Below are 14,429 nucleotides of genomic sequence, written 5' to 3'. Positions count from 1 at the left end.
GCCTTCTCTGTGCCTTAGGCATTAGAGATAGAAAGATGAACAGAATATGGTCCAGAGGCCCACAGTTGGAATGCCTCAGGGGCCAGCCTGTCACGTGAATGCATCAGACAGTGGGATATGACATCTTGTTATGGAGCGCAAATTGCTGCCACCTAGCTCCACTGAATGTGGCCTTGCAGGAATGAGGGCCCGGATATATAAGAACTTCCCTGACGTCAGGAATCCAGATTTTAATGTAGCATCGCTACGTTTCCAGGCACTGGCAACAGATTGACTAACCAGCATCTGCTGTGGCATAGAGTACATCCTCAGGGACACCGGTGCATGGGGAGCGGGCTGCTTAGCCACGGAGAGCAGGCGTGAGGAACTGCAGCCTCTCTGTCAGTGAATCTTCCTACCAGTGCTTTTTTTAATGCAGCTTTTTAAAATTGTTGTTGAAAATCCCCCTAAAGTGTGTATTTTTCTGTCTCGTTAGAGGACCTCACTGGAACTCCTGATGTTTCTAGAGCTAGCTGAGGGTCTGTTTCACTGTATAGTAACTGAGAGATGAAAGTAGGAAATTAGGGAGAATTCTGTCCTTTGTTTGCATGGGTTTGTTTCACTCTTCGAAATCAGTCAACATAGATAATGGCCATTTAGTGAAGAAAATGGTTTATAAAAGAAAACTTCATAATCATGAATAAAAGCTCACGTAATAAAGCTTTATTCATAAATTTGCAGATTGGTTTTCTTTGTCATCACTATTAGGCATTTTAGATAACAGAAAGTTGAGTTCACTCTGTTTTAGCATATGAAGTCCTTCTAATGGCAGAAGGAGCAGAAACAGCACTAACTGACCCGCTGTTTTTCCTTTAGTTCTCACACCTGTTTGAGAGAGATGTGCTTTCAAACAAGAGACGAGGGTTCAGAGGAGCCACTCATCTCCAGAGCTGGGGCAAGGCAGGACCTGGTTCCACCGCTTCTGACCTCAGGGCTGGGTTTGCCCGTCCCACCGCCGGCCTGTGTTAGTGTGATTATCACAGTATTTATTCTAGACTCTGGTGGCCCAGAGAGACCATGGACCCAGCCAGAACGTGGAATATGTCTGCAAACCTGGCCATCGTTTGATATCCGGTTGACTGTTTTTAGTGCTTTTAAAACGATTACCAGCTTTTTCCTCCCTGGTTAGCTGCCCAAGGGAACATCCACTCTTGATATCCCCTAATGGATCCTTCTTGGGTTTTATACCCCATTCTGGTGACATGTTTCAAAATTAAGAGGGAGACATTCAGTTAATTTTGTGCTGAGAGTTCTTACAGATTACTGTTCCTAATCACAGTCTGATCAGAAATGGATCTGTTATATAATGCCTACGAGTTTTCAGATGTTGTGAGTAGACAAAGGCTGTGAGCAGAAACAATATTATAGCATTGCTTTATTTTTTTTCCTCCTGGAATTTATCAAGGAAAGACTCCCTGCTGTTAATGACTTGTCCCACTGCTTCCCCACTCTGAGTTGCTCCTGAATGCTGAATCTGATGAAAAAATGGACAATTATAAACCTTTTTCTTTTCTTTTTCATGTCACCAGGTGACCGATATTCCAGAGTAGTATTTACTTCAGCTGGAGGGGAGACACTATGGAATTTACCTGCCATTAAATCAATGTGCAATGTAGATAATTCAAGGGTATGTAAAGAAAAACTGAAATGTGTTGAGAAAAAATAAGGTTATATTTTTGCCAGTCTGTTCCTTGCTGACCCCAGTGACTTGTGGAATGACAGTACTTACTTAGGCCTTACTCCTGGGGACCACATGCCCGAGGCCAGCTCGCATGCTTGTAGACCCCAGGATCTGAGCGCCTCCACCTGGCCCCATCTTTGATGCCTGCCGCCGTCTTCAGCAAAGAGCACTTTCCTTGCCACTGCCCCATCTCGCAGCTCAGACTTGGTCTTTTCTTCTCTTGGGTGCTGTCTCTCCAAAGCTAGTTGCTGTGTCTCCTCCTGAGGCCACTGTCAGCATCTCCACTCCACAGTGAGCAACCAGTGGCAACAGTGGGTATCTGGGGCAGATTTAGGGCCCAGGCTGGGAAAAAGGACATCCAGGGGTGTAGGTGACTCTGTAAATGATGAGGAATCCAGCCCAGATTGTCCTCTGGGCTGAATATCTTGAAGACAGAGGATTCAAAACAAAAAGCCGTCTGTCCTCAGTCTCTGGAGCCAGAAGACATCAGCCCCAGAAACTGTGACATCAGCCTCCAGACCTGGATAAGGTGTCAGTTCCGTGTCCGTGTGCTCAGAGGTGGATTCTCCCAGGAGAGCTTGCTGTCTGCTGTCACTGCTGCACCTACCCAAGCTCAGGAACCAGGCAAAAGAGGAGCTGGTTGTATGCCTAGTGTAACTCTAATGCGGACACTCACTATTAGCAGGAAGTGTCATCACATGCCCACCTGAGAGCTAGACTGACCCCTGGTGCAGGGCCCTGGGCTGGCCACAGGGCTTCTCGAGGAAATAGGCTGGGCTCCCCCCTTGGGTCCCAGACCTCCCGACTTTATTCCTCATTCTGAAAGACTCCGTGTTGTCTGCTGGCCCAGCTATTAGGATTTTCCGTGAGCACCATATTTTCTCTGTCCAGTTCAAACAGGCCAAAGTCACCAACCTCTCCACACAAACCGAGGTTCTTAACCACTGGTCAGTTTTCATCTGCAGGACTTTCTGCTCGGCATTCTCACCCCTCCCCGTCGTCAGCCTCTGACCTTGGCACTTGTGATGCGACTTCACAGACGGTGACATGCTGACCACACTCAACAGAATGATTCAGGAACTCCATACCTTCTAGGCCTTGATTCCCTACCTTTGCTGTTGACCTTTAGACCTTCTCTCCCCCAAAGGCTCTCAGGCCACCGGATCCACACAGCTGATCAGTAGCTGCTGGGTGTTGGGTATTGTTGAATTTGAATTTGTCAGGGTGTGTCTCAAACACTTGACGGGGTTATTTCATGTAGTCCTCGGGATGTTGCTATGAATTGAGGATCCTCTGAGTGGAAAATAGCATACAGGATACAACAAGACAAGGGAAAAGGGGTGGTTGTCTTCTGCACGTGATGCATGGCAGGAAAGAGACTCAAGGCTGGGTTCAAATCCCCATCCACCTCTTAACCTCAGCATACACTTCTCCATTCAGAACACAAGCAAATAAAAGGATTTAAAGAGTCCTCGTGGCCTCGAATGAGCAACAGCCTGATTGTGAGTGCTGCTGGGCTCTGCATGGACCCAGCAACTCTCAAGCCCATGAGCACTGTGGACACTTTGGACACTTTCATGAATGGAAGCAGGACATTATTTCGTACACATGTGAATATGTATCAGATGCTATCAGATGATAAAAATCAGCATGAGTAGGTGGCTTATAGGAAGGACTACAGAGAAGGCAAAATGGCTAAATTGAAGAAAAAACCATGGGAGGAAAAGGTAAAGCCACACATGTGACTTCTATGCAGCGATATGTGCCCACAGTCCCCCACGCTCACTCGTGGTGGCTGCTCACCTGTCCCGTCCCTCCCTGGCCACCAGAGCAAAGTGGAATTCGCAGTTGGTGAAAAAAGTCACAAAGAGGGCAACAACCTGCAGTTTTAGAAGAAGACTGGTTTTCCCTGTCCTAACGAGGGGGAGGGGGCATGATCTCCATGTCCCCCCGCAGAAGAAATGTGACGTCATGCACAAAGTTCTTAGTTAACAGCATGTTCAAGAGATGTGCAGTCATGAAGCTGAGCTGATTTCTGAGCCACGTCTCAGGCTGGTCACAGGAGAACTTATGGCAAAAGGTATTTCTGTAAGAAATTGAAACAATGAAGTCTAAGTGTGTGGCTTCCCAATGGTCTGACTTGATTGCATTTGCAAAATGTATGGACTGGAGGGAGCAGTGTGCCCCTTGTCTGAGCATTTCCCTCTGTGGACTCAGAGTCAGCACTGAAGGCCCTGAGTTTGAGTGTGTGATTCCTGGCGGGAACACGACGGGCACCCAGTCCTCTTCTGAAAAGTTGAGGAACAGACCCAAAATGTGTCTGCCCGAATGGTCAAGCCAGTTACAGACCCACAACAAATGAATAAACAGAGGGTTAGGGCCCCATAATTCTGCCTCACAGAGCAGGTTATCATTTTACTCGTTAAATACTGTTTTACCAATTGCATACACCTTTCTATTCAAGTCTTCGCCTCTGCAGCAAGTGCCCAGCGATAACCTTCTGACAAAGGAGTTAATGTGTCCCGTGACACCCTAAGTGACAACTGATGCATAGCAGTTCAGCCTGCAGATTATTACTGGACCCATTCCAGGTCTCCCAGCTCGAGAGCCTTTACAGAGTGCTGTCTAGCTTGGTGGTGACACAAGCAAGCTGTGTCCCCAGGCTACTGGTCAACCTGGGCCATCCCTTCCCCTCCCCGATGTCATAGCCATCAGCCACCATCAGTGGATGGGACACACAGCAAGTGATACCAAGCAGAGGAGCTTACCTGCAGCTGGCGATTGGCACGGCGTCTCAGGCCAGATGTGGCCATTTTCACCTGCTTGTGTTTACGGCACGTGGAACTCCCAACCTGAGTCTATTTCAGTTAATGGTTCCAGTGGGCTTTGGTTTCCAGAGTGCCTCCTCAGAGAATGCTTGTGTCCTCAGGAGGCTCAGCCGACTGCCCAGATCTCCCTCCCCAGGGATGTGCTGGCAGACCTCCATCAGTAGCCAGAGTGCGGTTCTCAGATCTTGACTCTGCTAGAAACCCTTCTCCCTATTCCTCAGTCTTTGTGCTTCATAGAAGTTAGAACTCGAGGAGCAGCTTTGAAGAGGAGATTCAAAAGTTAGTGCCTGCCACCCTGTTCACTGCATAGGCTTTATGGACACAGGAGACCCCCTGAAGCTTAGTGGACCCCAGAAAATGGGCCTCCTGATGCTTGTTTTAAAGAGGGCTGGGGAAGGTGCCTCGTTAGTGCAGTAGGTAGCACATCAGGCTCATCAAGAGGGTTGGGGGGCCCCTGGGTCCCTTGAACTTTAGTACAAGAGGGTTTTGCCACATGAGAGGAGAGTGGATGGGACCCATGGTAGGGCACATACTTTATTCTCACTCTGTTCTCGGCCTTTTACAACTTTCGCCAACTTTGCCAGTAGTTTTAAAAGTTAAGGTGTCATTTAAAACTGCTGGTTTCTTCTTTTTCTCTCTTTTCTTGCTTCCCCCTGCTTCTAAATCAACTTCACCCCTGCTGTGGTCAGGCAACAGATGTGTACACAGATGTTATAACCACAGCAACAAGACAGTTCCCAAAAACAGCCAATCTGTGACTGACTAGAATGGCAGCGGCTACTTTCTCATGAGCTACAAGAAATTACTCCCGCTAGCTGTTCTTAGTTTGATAACTTAAAAGATGTTGAAATCACTCCAGTGATATCTCTTTTGCAACAATGTAGCAGAAAGTACACCTTTTGTGTGAGGATGTGCCCGCTGGCAGCCTCTTCCAGCCCCGTGATGTAACAAATGCCGGAGTGTCTCACCACCCCAGGCGCGTACCCCAGGCTGGTGTTGCCATCCCATCACCCAAAGACTTGGGCACCCCCCTGCAGGTTCGCACAGACCCTGACACACAGTATGCTCCTTTCCACGCTGAATCCTGATTTCTCTCTGTCACTGTGAGCAGCTCCGGGGCAAGAACCTCTGTACCCTCCTGCCCTTCTTTGTGTGTAGGTGCCCAGTAAATTCTGTTTTCTCTTTAGGATAGATGAATGGATGAATGGATGTGAGGATGGAAGGATGGAGGGATGAATGCTGGATGGATGGATAGTGGATGGATGGATGGATGGTTGGATGGTGGGTGGGGAGATGGATGGATGGTGGATAGATGGATGGTTGGTGGGTGAATGGTTGGATGGTAGATGGTGGATGGATGGGTGGATAGGTGAATGGATGGATGGTGGATTGGTGGATGGGTGGATGGTGGATGGGTGGATGGATGGATGGGGGTGGATGGTGGATGGATGGGTGGATGGATGGTGGATGGTGGATGGATGGATGGATGATGGGTGGGTGGATGGATGGATGACAATACAGGGTTTTCCTCCATGGGAGCCTACACAGTCTCTGGGGCTCTCTTCCGTTAGATTCAGGGTGTTGTCACCCAGCTCAGGGTAAAAAGTATCAGTCACAGCATCTTTTCTCTGTCCTTGTTTCTCTTGTCCTTGTCCTTGTCTCTTTATCCTTGTCCTTATTCCACTCTGGCAGAGTCCTCGAGGACTGTGTGGAAGGTTGTCCATCAACCAACTATACCTGTGAACTGGAGGACTGGTGCTCAGTGGCTCACTAGATTCTAGTTTTGATATGCCTTTGGTCTGCATTTATCTTGTCTAACTTTTTAATCTTTGGTCATGCTCATATGCAAACCCTGCCACTATTTGAAAAGGTTATTCGAAGTCATTTCTTTCCAGGCTTTGGCTGGCAACCCTGTTCCCTTTACCATTAACATTTGGTTCTTCAAGCAACTACAGGTGTGAAGCTGGTGGCAGGCTTTGTAACAGATGCGATCATTTTCCTCCTTCTGAGACTGTCCAGTGCTGAGGCTGTATCCCCTTTCTTCTCACTCACCAGGCTGACTCTAGGGACTTATGTGATACTTATTTGTGGGATGGGAACTGCTTATCTGCCACAAAACCCAGAACGGTGCTATCCCAGGGTTTTCTGTTACTTATTATTAGGTGGTTCCGTTTCCCCCGACTTAGCATGTGTGAATATTTTTATTAATTTTATTTTAAAATTAAATAAATTATTTTAAATAATATATAATACATTTATTTTAAATTTAATTAAATATTAATCATCCTGTGTTATAGAATGTCGAATAATTATTGCTCTTTAGAAATGAGCTGAAAATCAAGCCTTTGTTAAAGTAAACATTTTAGTATACTTGAATAATAACCCTTTTGGCTCATCTGTCTTTACCTTTGAAAGCGTGCCCTTTTAAAATGCTTTATTATGGAAATTTTTAAATGTATGCAGAGGTAGACTAGTATAATGACTCCCCCTGGGGGGTCACCCAGCTCCAACACTTGGGGTACATGGGCAGTGTTTTGTCCTCTGTACCCGCCCCCAGGACTGGTACCACCGAAGCGGCTTGTCAGCCCGGCCTTCGAGGAGTACTGGGAACAGGGTTCTGGGATCATTCTAAGTTCCCAAGACTATTTGTGCCAATGATCCCTATGATTGATAGAGTTAGCTTTAATAAAGGTAGAGAGTAGTTTAATCACGGCAGAGGAAACACACTCATGCCCTTTCTGAACTTTGGAGTCTCCTCCCTGGAGCAGCCTTCGGTAAATAGAAATGAGTGATTGCTTTCTACAGAAAAGCTCTGGATGTAGTTCCTAAACTCAACCTCAGGAAAGGGGCCGCTCTCACAGTTACAGATTTGTACCAAATTGTGAAGGCTCCACCATATTCCAGCAACCCCACCCTTGGCATTGGAGTCGTTTTTCAGTTTGCTGTAACAAGAGCAGCCAGAGAAGAAAGGCCTCCAGGAACAGCTGTAAGAAAGGCACTGTCCACACCAGACCCAGAGCCATCCTACAGCGACCACGCAGCAGATCCCACATCACCAAAACCCAGAGAGTTTCAGCCAGCTCCAATAAGTTTTGAAGGAAGTGGAAGAAATCAACTCCTGCCTAAGTATTTTGTTAATCAGATATGCAAACTGTTGTAATTTAGGACCCTTGCCCTGTTCTGCTCATTTCTCAGGAAACCATTTCACCCCTGGTCTCTCGTGCACCCCTGACATCAGTTCTCACCATGTCACCTGGGGGCTCACTGATAGCTTTCTGGGGGAATATCATCTTTGCCTCCATCTAAGTTGGTTGAGATACATTACCTTTGTCACCAAAAATTTCATGCCGATAACCAGAAGTTTTAGACAAAGCCACCAATCTGTTTCCTCCATCAGTTGGACAACGGTTCTCTTAAATTAATCCTGTAGTTTCCATACGTGAGCCCACGGCCTGTCCTTTTCATTGCCTTTTAAAGTAACTTGGAAAAGGCCTATTTCCTAAAGAGCTACTACTGCTGTGCTCTCCTTAAAACCAAGCCAGCATTGGGCCCCTGCACGCTGAGCAGTTTGCTGTCTGGAGGGAAGCCTCCAGCGGGTCTGGGGGACGGCTGCCTGTTCCCAACTGACACCTAACTAGGAGGATAGCTATTTAACCTGCTCCTCAAGGCCGCTTTAATTCAGGCCTCTGGGTGAAGCGTTTGTAAACTCCGGTCTCCGCATGTCTCCCTCTGCAGATTAGATCCCACCCGCAGTTCGGTGACCTGTGCCAGAGGACCACGGCCGCATCCTGCTGCCCCAGCTGGACACTGGGGAACTACATCGCCATCCTCAACAACAGGTCGTCCTGCCAGAAGATCGTGGAGCGAGACGTGTCTCACACCCTGAAGCTGGTGCGCGCATGTGCCAAGCATTACCACAACGGCACCCTGGAGCCCGACTGCTGGGACGCGGGCGCCAGGAGAAAGGGGCAGCTCAAGTGCACGGGTGTGCCTCGCAAATGCACCAAGTACAACGCAGTCTACCAGATCCTGCACTACCTGGTGGACAAGGACTTCCTAACCGCGCAGGCAGCCAGCCCCGCCGTGCCGGCTCTTAAGTACAGCATGCTCTTTTCTCCCACAGAGAAGGGGGAGAGCATGATGGACATCTACCTGGACAACTTCGAGCACTGGAATGGCTCGGACGGTGTTACCACTGTGGCAGGCATTGAGTTCGGCATCAAACACAGCCTGTTCCAGGACTACCTGCTGACGGACACCACCTACCCGGCCATTGCGGTCCTGCTGGTCCTCCTGGTCATGTGCGCCTACACCAGGTCCCTGTTCATCACACTGATGACCATGTTTGCCGTCATCAGCTCCCTCATCGTCTCCTATTTCCTCTACCGTGTGGTGTTCAACTTCGAGTTCTTCCCTTTCATGAACCTCACCGCGCTTGTTATTCTGGTTGGAATTGGTGCAGACGATGCATTTGTCCTATGTGACGTGTGGAGCTACACCAAGTTCGACCGGCCGCACGCAGCGACTACGGAAACAGTGGGCATCACTCTGCAGCACGCGGCACTGTCCATGTTTGTCACCAGCTTCACCACAGCCGCCGCCTTCTACGCCAACTATGTAAGCAACATCACTGCCATCCGCTGCTTTGGTGTGTACGCGGGGACTGCCATCCTGGTGAACTATGTGCTGATGGTCACGTGGCTCCCAGCCGTCGTCGTCCTGCACGAGCGCTACCTCCTCAACATGTTCGGCTGCTTCAAGAAGCCACCTCAGCAGGTCTTTGAGGGCAAGAGCTGCTGGACAGTGGCCCGCCGGACATGCCACAGGGTGCTGTTAGCTATTTCAGAAGCCTCACGCATTTTTTTTGAGAAGGTGTTGCCATGCATCGTCATTAAGTTCCGCTACCTTTGGCTGCTGTGGTTCCTGGCCCTGACCGTGGGCGGGGCCTATGTTGTGTGTGTGAACCCCAAGATGAAGCTGCCATCCCTGGAGCTGTCTGAGTTTCAGCTCTTCAGGCCCTCCCATCCCTTTGAGCGCTACGATGCCGAGTACAAGAAGCTCTTCATGTTTGAGCGTGTCCACCGTGGGGAGGAGCTGCACATGCCCATCACTGTGGTCTGGGGCGTGTCCCCAGAAGACAACGGAGACCCTCTGAACCCCAAGAGTAAGGGGAAGCTGGTGCTGGATGGCAGCTTTAACATCGCAAGCCCAGCTTCCCAGGTCTGGATCCTGCACTTCTGTCAGAAGCTGAGAAACCAGACTTTCTTCTACCAGACGGAGGAGCAGGACTTCACCAGCTGCTTCATTGAGACATTCAAGCAGTGGATGGAGAACCAGGACTGTGATGAGCCTGCCCTGTACCTGTGCTGCCGGCGCTGGAGCTTCCCCTACAAACAGGAGATCTTCGAGCTGTGCATCAAGAGGGCCATAATGGAGCTGGAGAGAAGTACCGGCTACCATCTGGACAGCAAGACCCCGGGGCCACGGTTCGATGTCAACGATACCATCCGGGCGGTCGTGCTGGAGTTCCAGAGCACCTACCTCTTCACACTGGCCTATGAGAAGATGCACCAGTTCTACAAGGAGGTGGACGCGTGGATCTCCCGGGAGCTCAGCTCGGCCCCCGAGGGCCTCAGCAATGGCTGGTTCGTCAGCAACCTGGAGTTCTATGACCTCCAGGACAGCCTCTCCGATGGCACTCTCATTGCCATGGGGCTCTCCGTGGCTGTGGCCTTCAGCGTCATGCTGCTCACCACCTGGAATGTCATCATTAGCCTGTATGCCATCATCTCCATTGCCGGGACCATATTCGTCACTGTTGGCTCTCTTGTCCTGCTGGGCTGGGAGCTGAACGTCCTGGAGTCTGTCATCATCTCGGTGGCTGTTGGCCTATCCGTTGATTTTGCTGTCCACTACGGGGTCGCTTACCGCCTGGCCCCAGATGCCGACCGGGAGGGGAAGGTGATCTTCTCGCTGAGCCGCATGGGCTCTGCCATTGCTATGGCTGCGCTGACCACCTTTGTGGCGGGGGCCATGATGATGCCATCCACAGTTCTGGCATACACCCAGCTGGGCACCTTTATGATGCTCATCATGTGCATCAGCTGGGCCTTTGCCACCTTCTTTTTCCAGTGCATGTGCCGCTGCCTCGGGCCACAGGGCACCTGTGGGCAGATTCCGCTGCCCAGGAAGCTGCAGTGCAGTGCATTCTCTCATGCCCTGTCCGCGACCCCTGCTGACAAGGGACAGAGTAAAGCACGTGCCATGAGTGATTATCAGTTTGACCCCAGAGCCCAGAAATCTGACATGGAGCAGGAGTTTTATGAGTTAGAGCCCCTGGCATCCCACAGCTGCTCCACGTCTGATAAGGCAGCTTATGAGGAGACCCACATCTGCTCCGAGTATTTCAGCAGCCAGGCCAAGAGTTTGGGGCTGCCTGTGCAAGCCGCTTACAGTCCGAGCTCCAAACAGGAAACCAGCCCCGTCTCCTTCCCGCCCGCTCTCGAGCAGCACACCCTGTGTCACTTCTTCTCTCTGAATCAGCGGTGTCGTTGCCCAAGCGCCTACAGACACTTGAGCCCCAGCCCACATGCTTGCGCACAGGCGGGCGATGGCCTGTGCCCCCGATGCACTGCCGCTAGCAGCTTTGTGCACGTGCAGAAAGCCCCCGAAGGCTTTGTATGCGCTGTCCCACACATCCGCCACTGCCCCTGCCTGCAGGGCAGAGCCCGACAGCTGGGAGTGCAGACCCCCCTGCCCACAGGCCTCTTTATCCACCCGGCGCAGCATGTGCAGGTCCAGGAGAAAGTCGGCAAGACCAATGTCCATGGTGTCCAGGGCACAGAGGAGCCCAGTCCACAGACCGCAGAGCCTCCATCCTTTGTCCACAGAAGCCCCGGGTCTTTACAAAAACCCAGCTGTGATCCCGAGAACAGCCAAAGGGGACTCTCCAGAGACAGAGACCTCAGGAACATGGAGGGCAGCAGAGGGGCCAGGAACAAGGGCTTGGGTCCGGGGAGTCCGGCAGATGAGGCAGAAAGGAAAGCTGAGCCATGCCTGTCACAGGACTCCGAATATTTAAATCAGAATGAACCAAAACCCATGTTTAACCACTGCACAGGGGACGCCCGGTGCTGCCCTAATGACCCCCAGAGCTGTGGCCGAGGGGTCCGGGTGACGTGCGGGTGTGCAGGCCATCAGATGCTGGAGTGTGAAGCCAGTGTGCCCCCTGCACTGACACACTCAGAACTTTCTAGTGAAAGTTTGTTAATAAAAACACTCTAATAAATACAGTGTTGAATTCTAAATTGGTGCCTCTCAATTGTTCCTTTGAAATGGAAGTGAAATCCAGAAGTTTGGAAAGGAAAAGGGCTTCACTTCATTAAAAATCATGGGGTGTTTTCATATCCTGTATGAACAGTCAACAAACATATCCCATCAGTGTTGGCTGATGATTGGATTTTATATTTTCAAAAAGTACAACGATCGAACAGGTGGTTTTTTTGTGTTTGTTTGTTTGTTTTTTTAACCTTGATGCCCAGATTGCTGAGTGCTGGCCGGTGTCTTTGCTGTGCAGTTGCAGTGAACCCCAGGTGCAGAGTCAGAAGCTTCCAGAAGCATGGGGTCTCTCTGGCCGCCCTGCTCACCTGATACCCTGACTGGGGTGCAGTCATTCCGACTTCCAATGGCCCAAGATAAACACTGATTGTGATAGAGACACTTTGGTGGGATTCAGGAACTACACACTAAAATTTATATTAATTGCTATGCATATTAATGGTGCTTTCTTCCTGTTTGCATGAGTAGAACTTTCGTGAAGCCAGTGACTCACTTTGACCCAAAAGCACAGCATTCAGGTCTTCTGTCTGGTCACTCAGAAGGTGAGTGCACCATCCTCGCCTCACGTATGTTATGCCCAGAGAGGAGCAGCGCTGCACTTGGTGGGGTCGGGCACACGTGGACAGGCACGGGGGAGACAGCCCGTGGACCCTGGAAGCTTCCAGGGTAAGGGTGCCCCATGAAGCTCCACCACCTCTGCCGTCCCATCGATCTGGGGCCCGAGATACAGGGCAGGTGGCCTCCTTGTGCCACTGCACCCATGCTCCTGCCTCTATTTTGGTCCTCCCAAGAGAGTGGGTGGAAATGTGTTAAGATTTTTATTTATTTATTTGACAGAGAAAAAGAGAAAGAGCACAAGCAGGGGAATGTCAGGTAGGGGAGAAACTGGCTCCCTCAGGGAGCCAGACACAGGACTTGATCTCAAGACCCTGAGATCATGACCTGAGCCAAAAGCAGATGCTTTACCAATTGAGGCACCCAAGCACCCCTGGAAATGTTTTTAATAACAACATTCTTTCCAAAAGCCATATTGCTTATTTTCTGAGAATTGTTTTCCAAATTGGATCCGATTATTCTAGGGCCTAAAGGAAGCTGTTAGGCGTTGGAAAGGACCTTATGGTTCCCTGGCGCCAACCCACATTTCTAATAAGTAGCTTTCTGGCTTCTCCATTATTCCGTGACAAGGGATTCCCTACCTGACTCCCTGGCTCACTGCAGTCTGTTGTCCTGTGGCTTTTCTACCCATTGGTCCTTCCATTGTCTGCAGCGAAAACACACACCTCCAATCTTGCCACGCGGTATCCCTGGAGATGTCCTGCCACGGCATCCCTGCTCCCTCCACTGCTCTTCCCCCACAGGCTTGTAAGCTGTTCAGACGCTGACTGAGAGCCTCCGGACAACCCCTGCCTGTCTGAAGGCCCCGAGGGGAGAACTGAGCGGTGCTCCTGTCTGTTCTCTTGGGGACAGAAGTAACGCGTGGCTCAGACGTCACTGCCGAGCCTCATGCAGTGTGGAGGGAACCCACCTGTCAGGCCTGGTGTGGACGCTGAGCTGCCTCTGGGAGTGGCTTAGCCCTCCCACCCTGAGTGTGGGACTCTGTGTCCATCCTCAGTGCACTCGGCTCTGTTAGAGGAAGAGGGTAAGTGAGAGAATGTTTGAAAAGAGGACTCCTTATTTTTCTTGTGAAAACCTGTAACTGTGAAGTATGCTGACCCAAAGCAGCCTTATGGCAGCACGGACACAGACTGAGTTTAAGGATGATCTGAGACATGCTTCTGAACAGTCTCCCTGAAAGGCTGTCAGGGAAGCCAAGGAGGGAGGGGTCCTCTGTCCCCCAGTCCCTTGGCCAGCCCCACAGTCAGCCTGCCGCACCTGCTCTGGCTCCAGGAACCGTGGGCCCGTCTCTCCTCTGCTCTGCCTCATTACCCTGAACCTTGAGTGTGGCTGTAAACCCAAGTGGGTTACATCTGCCCATTTGAGGCTTTGAACTGCCTATATTTTTCATGCAGGAATTTCTTAAAGAGTTTGGTAGCTGGCACTAGAAATCTTTTTATTTTTTTTTAATTCCTCATTACTGGGCAGCAAAGGGACCCTATTTTCATTTTGTCTCACAGAGAAATTCCATCCATGGTCCCCTTGTGGATAATTGTAAAGCAGGTAAGCGGTTAAGTTACACATGAGGAAAGAACGCTTTCCCTGTGAAGTACTTGTTGCTCGACAGTATTTGTGACAAAACGTACTTTCAGGTTCGAGCCCGTGTTCCCAGATTCATCCGTCACTTCTTCCCTACAGAGTCACCTCTTCCATCTCTAGTCACTGGAAAAGCGGGACAGGCCAGGAGCGCACAGCGTGTCAGTGAAGAGTCGCAGGCCGTATCCGCACGCATTCGTTCCCCGCTTTGAACTGCTGTTGTCTGAGGCAGCGCTCCGCTCTTGTTCTGTGCAGTTTCTTTATCACCCTCTGCTGCAGCCTTCATCGTTCTGGCTTTGAAACTATTGCAGCTGGTGGTTTGAAGATGGGGTCTTACAGAAGATCGGGTGATA

General features: G+C 50.3%; 1 protein-coding gene across 13 annotated transcripts in view; it reads left to right on the top strand.

Annotated features, from left to right (window-relative positions):
* DISP1 (dispatched RND transporter family member 1) overlaps positions 1-11,855 on the top strand; it is a 170,524-nt gene extending 158,669 nt beyond the window's left edge. For 11 of the 13 annotated variants that reach the window (XM_032318853.1, XM_032318844.1, XM_032318845.1 and 8 more), the window contains 2 exons: positions 1,569-1,666; positions 8,284-11,855. In XM_032318853.1, the coding sequence (XP_032174744.1) occupies positions 1,569-1,666; positions 8,284-11,832 (3,647 nt within the window). In that variant the 3' untranslated portion in view covers positions 11,833-11,855. The remainder of the gene's footprint in view (positions 1-1,568; positions 1,667-8,283) is intronic. The other 2 variants (XM_032318855.1, XM_032318857.1) reach the window with 1 other exon arrangement.
* Positions 11,856-14,429: the final 2,574 nt, after the last annotated feature.

The sequence above is a fragment of the Mustela erminea genome, chromosome 17 (assembly GCF_009829155.1).
Source record: "Mustela erminea isolate mMusErm1 chromosome 17, mMusErm1.Pri, whole genome shotgun sequence".
Lineage (NCBI taxonomy): Eukaryota > Metazoa > Chordata > Mammalia > Carnivora > Mustelidae > Mustela > Mustela erminea.
This window is presented reverse-complemented; position numbering and strand designations above follow the sequence as displayed.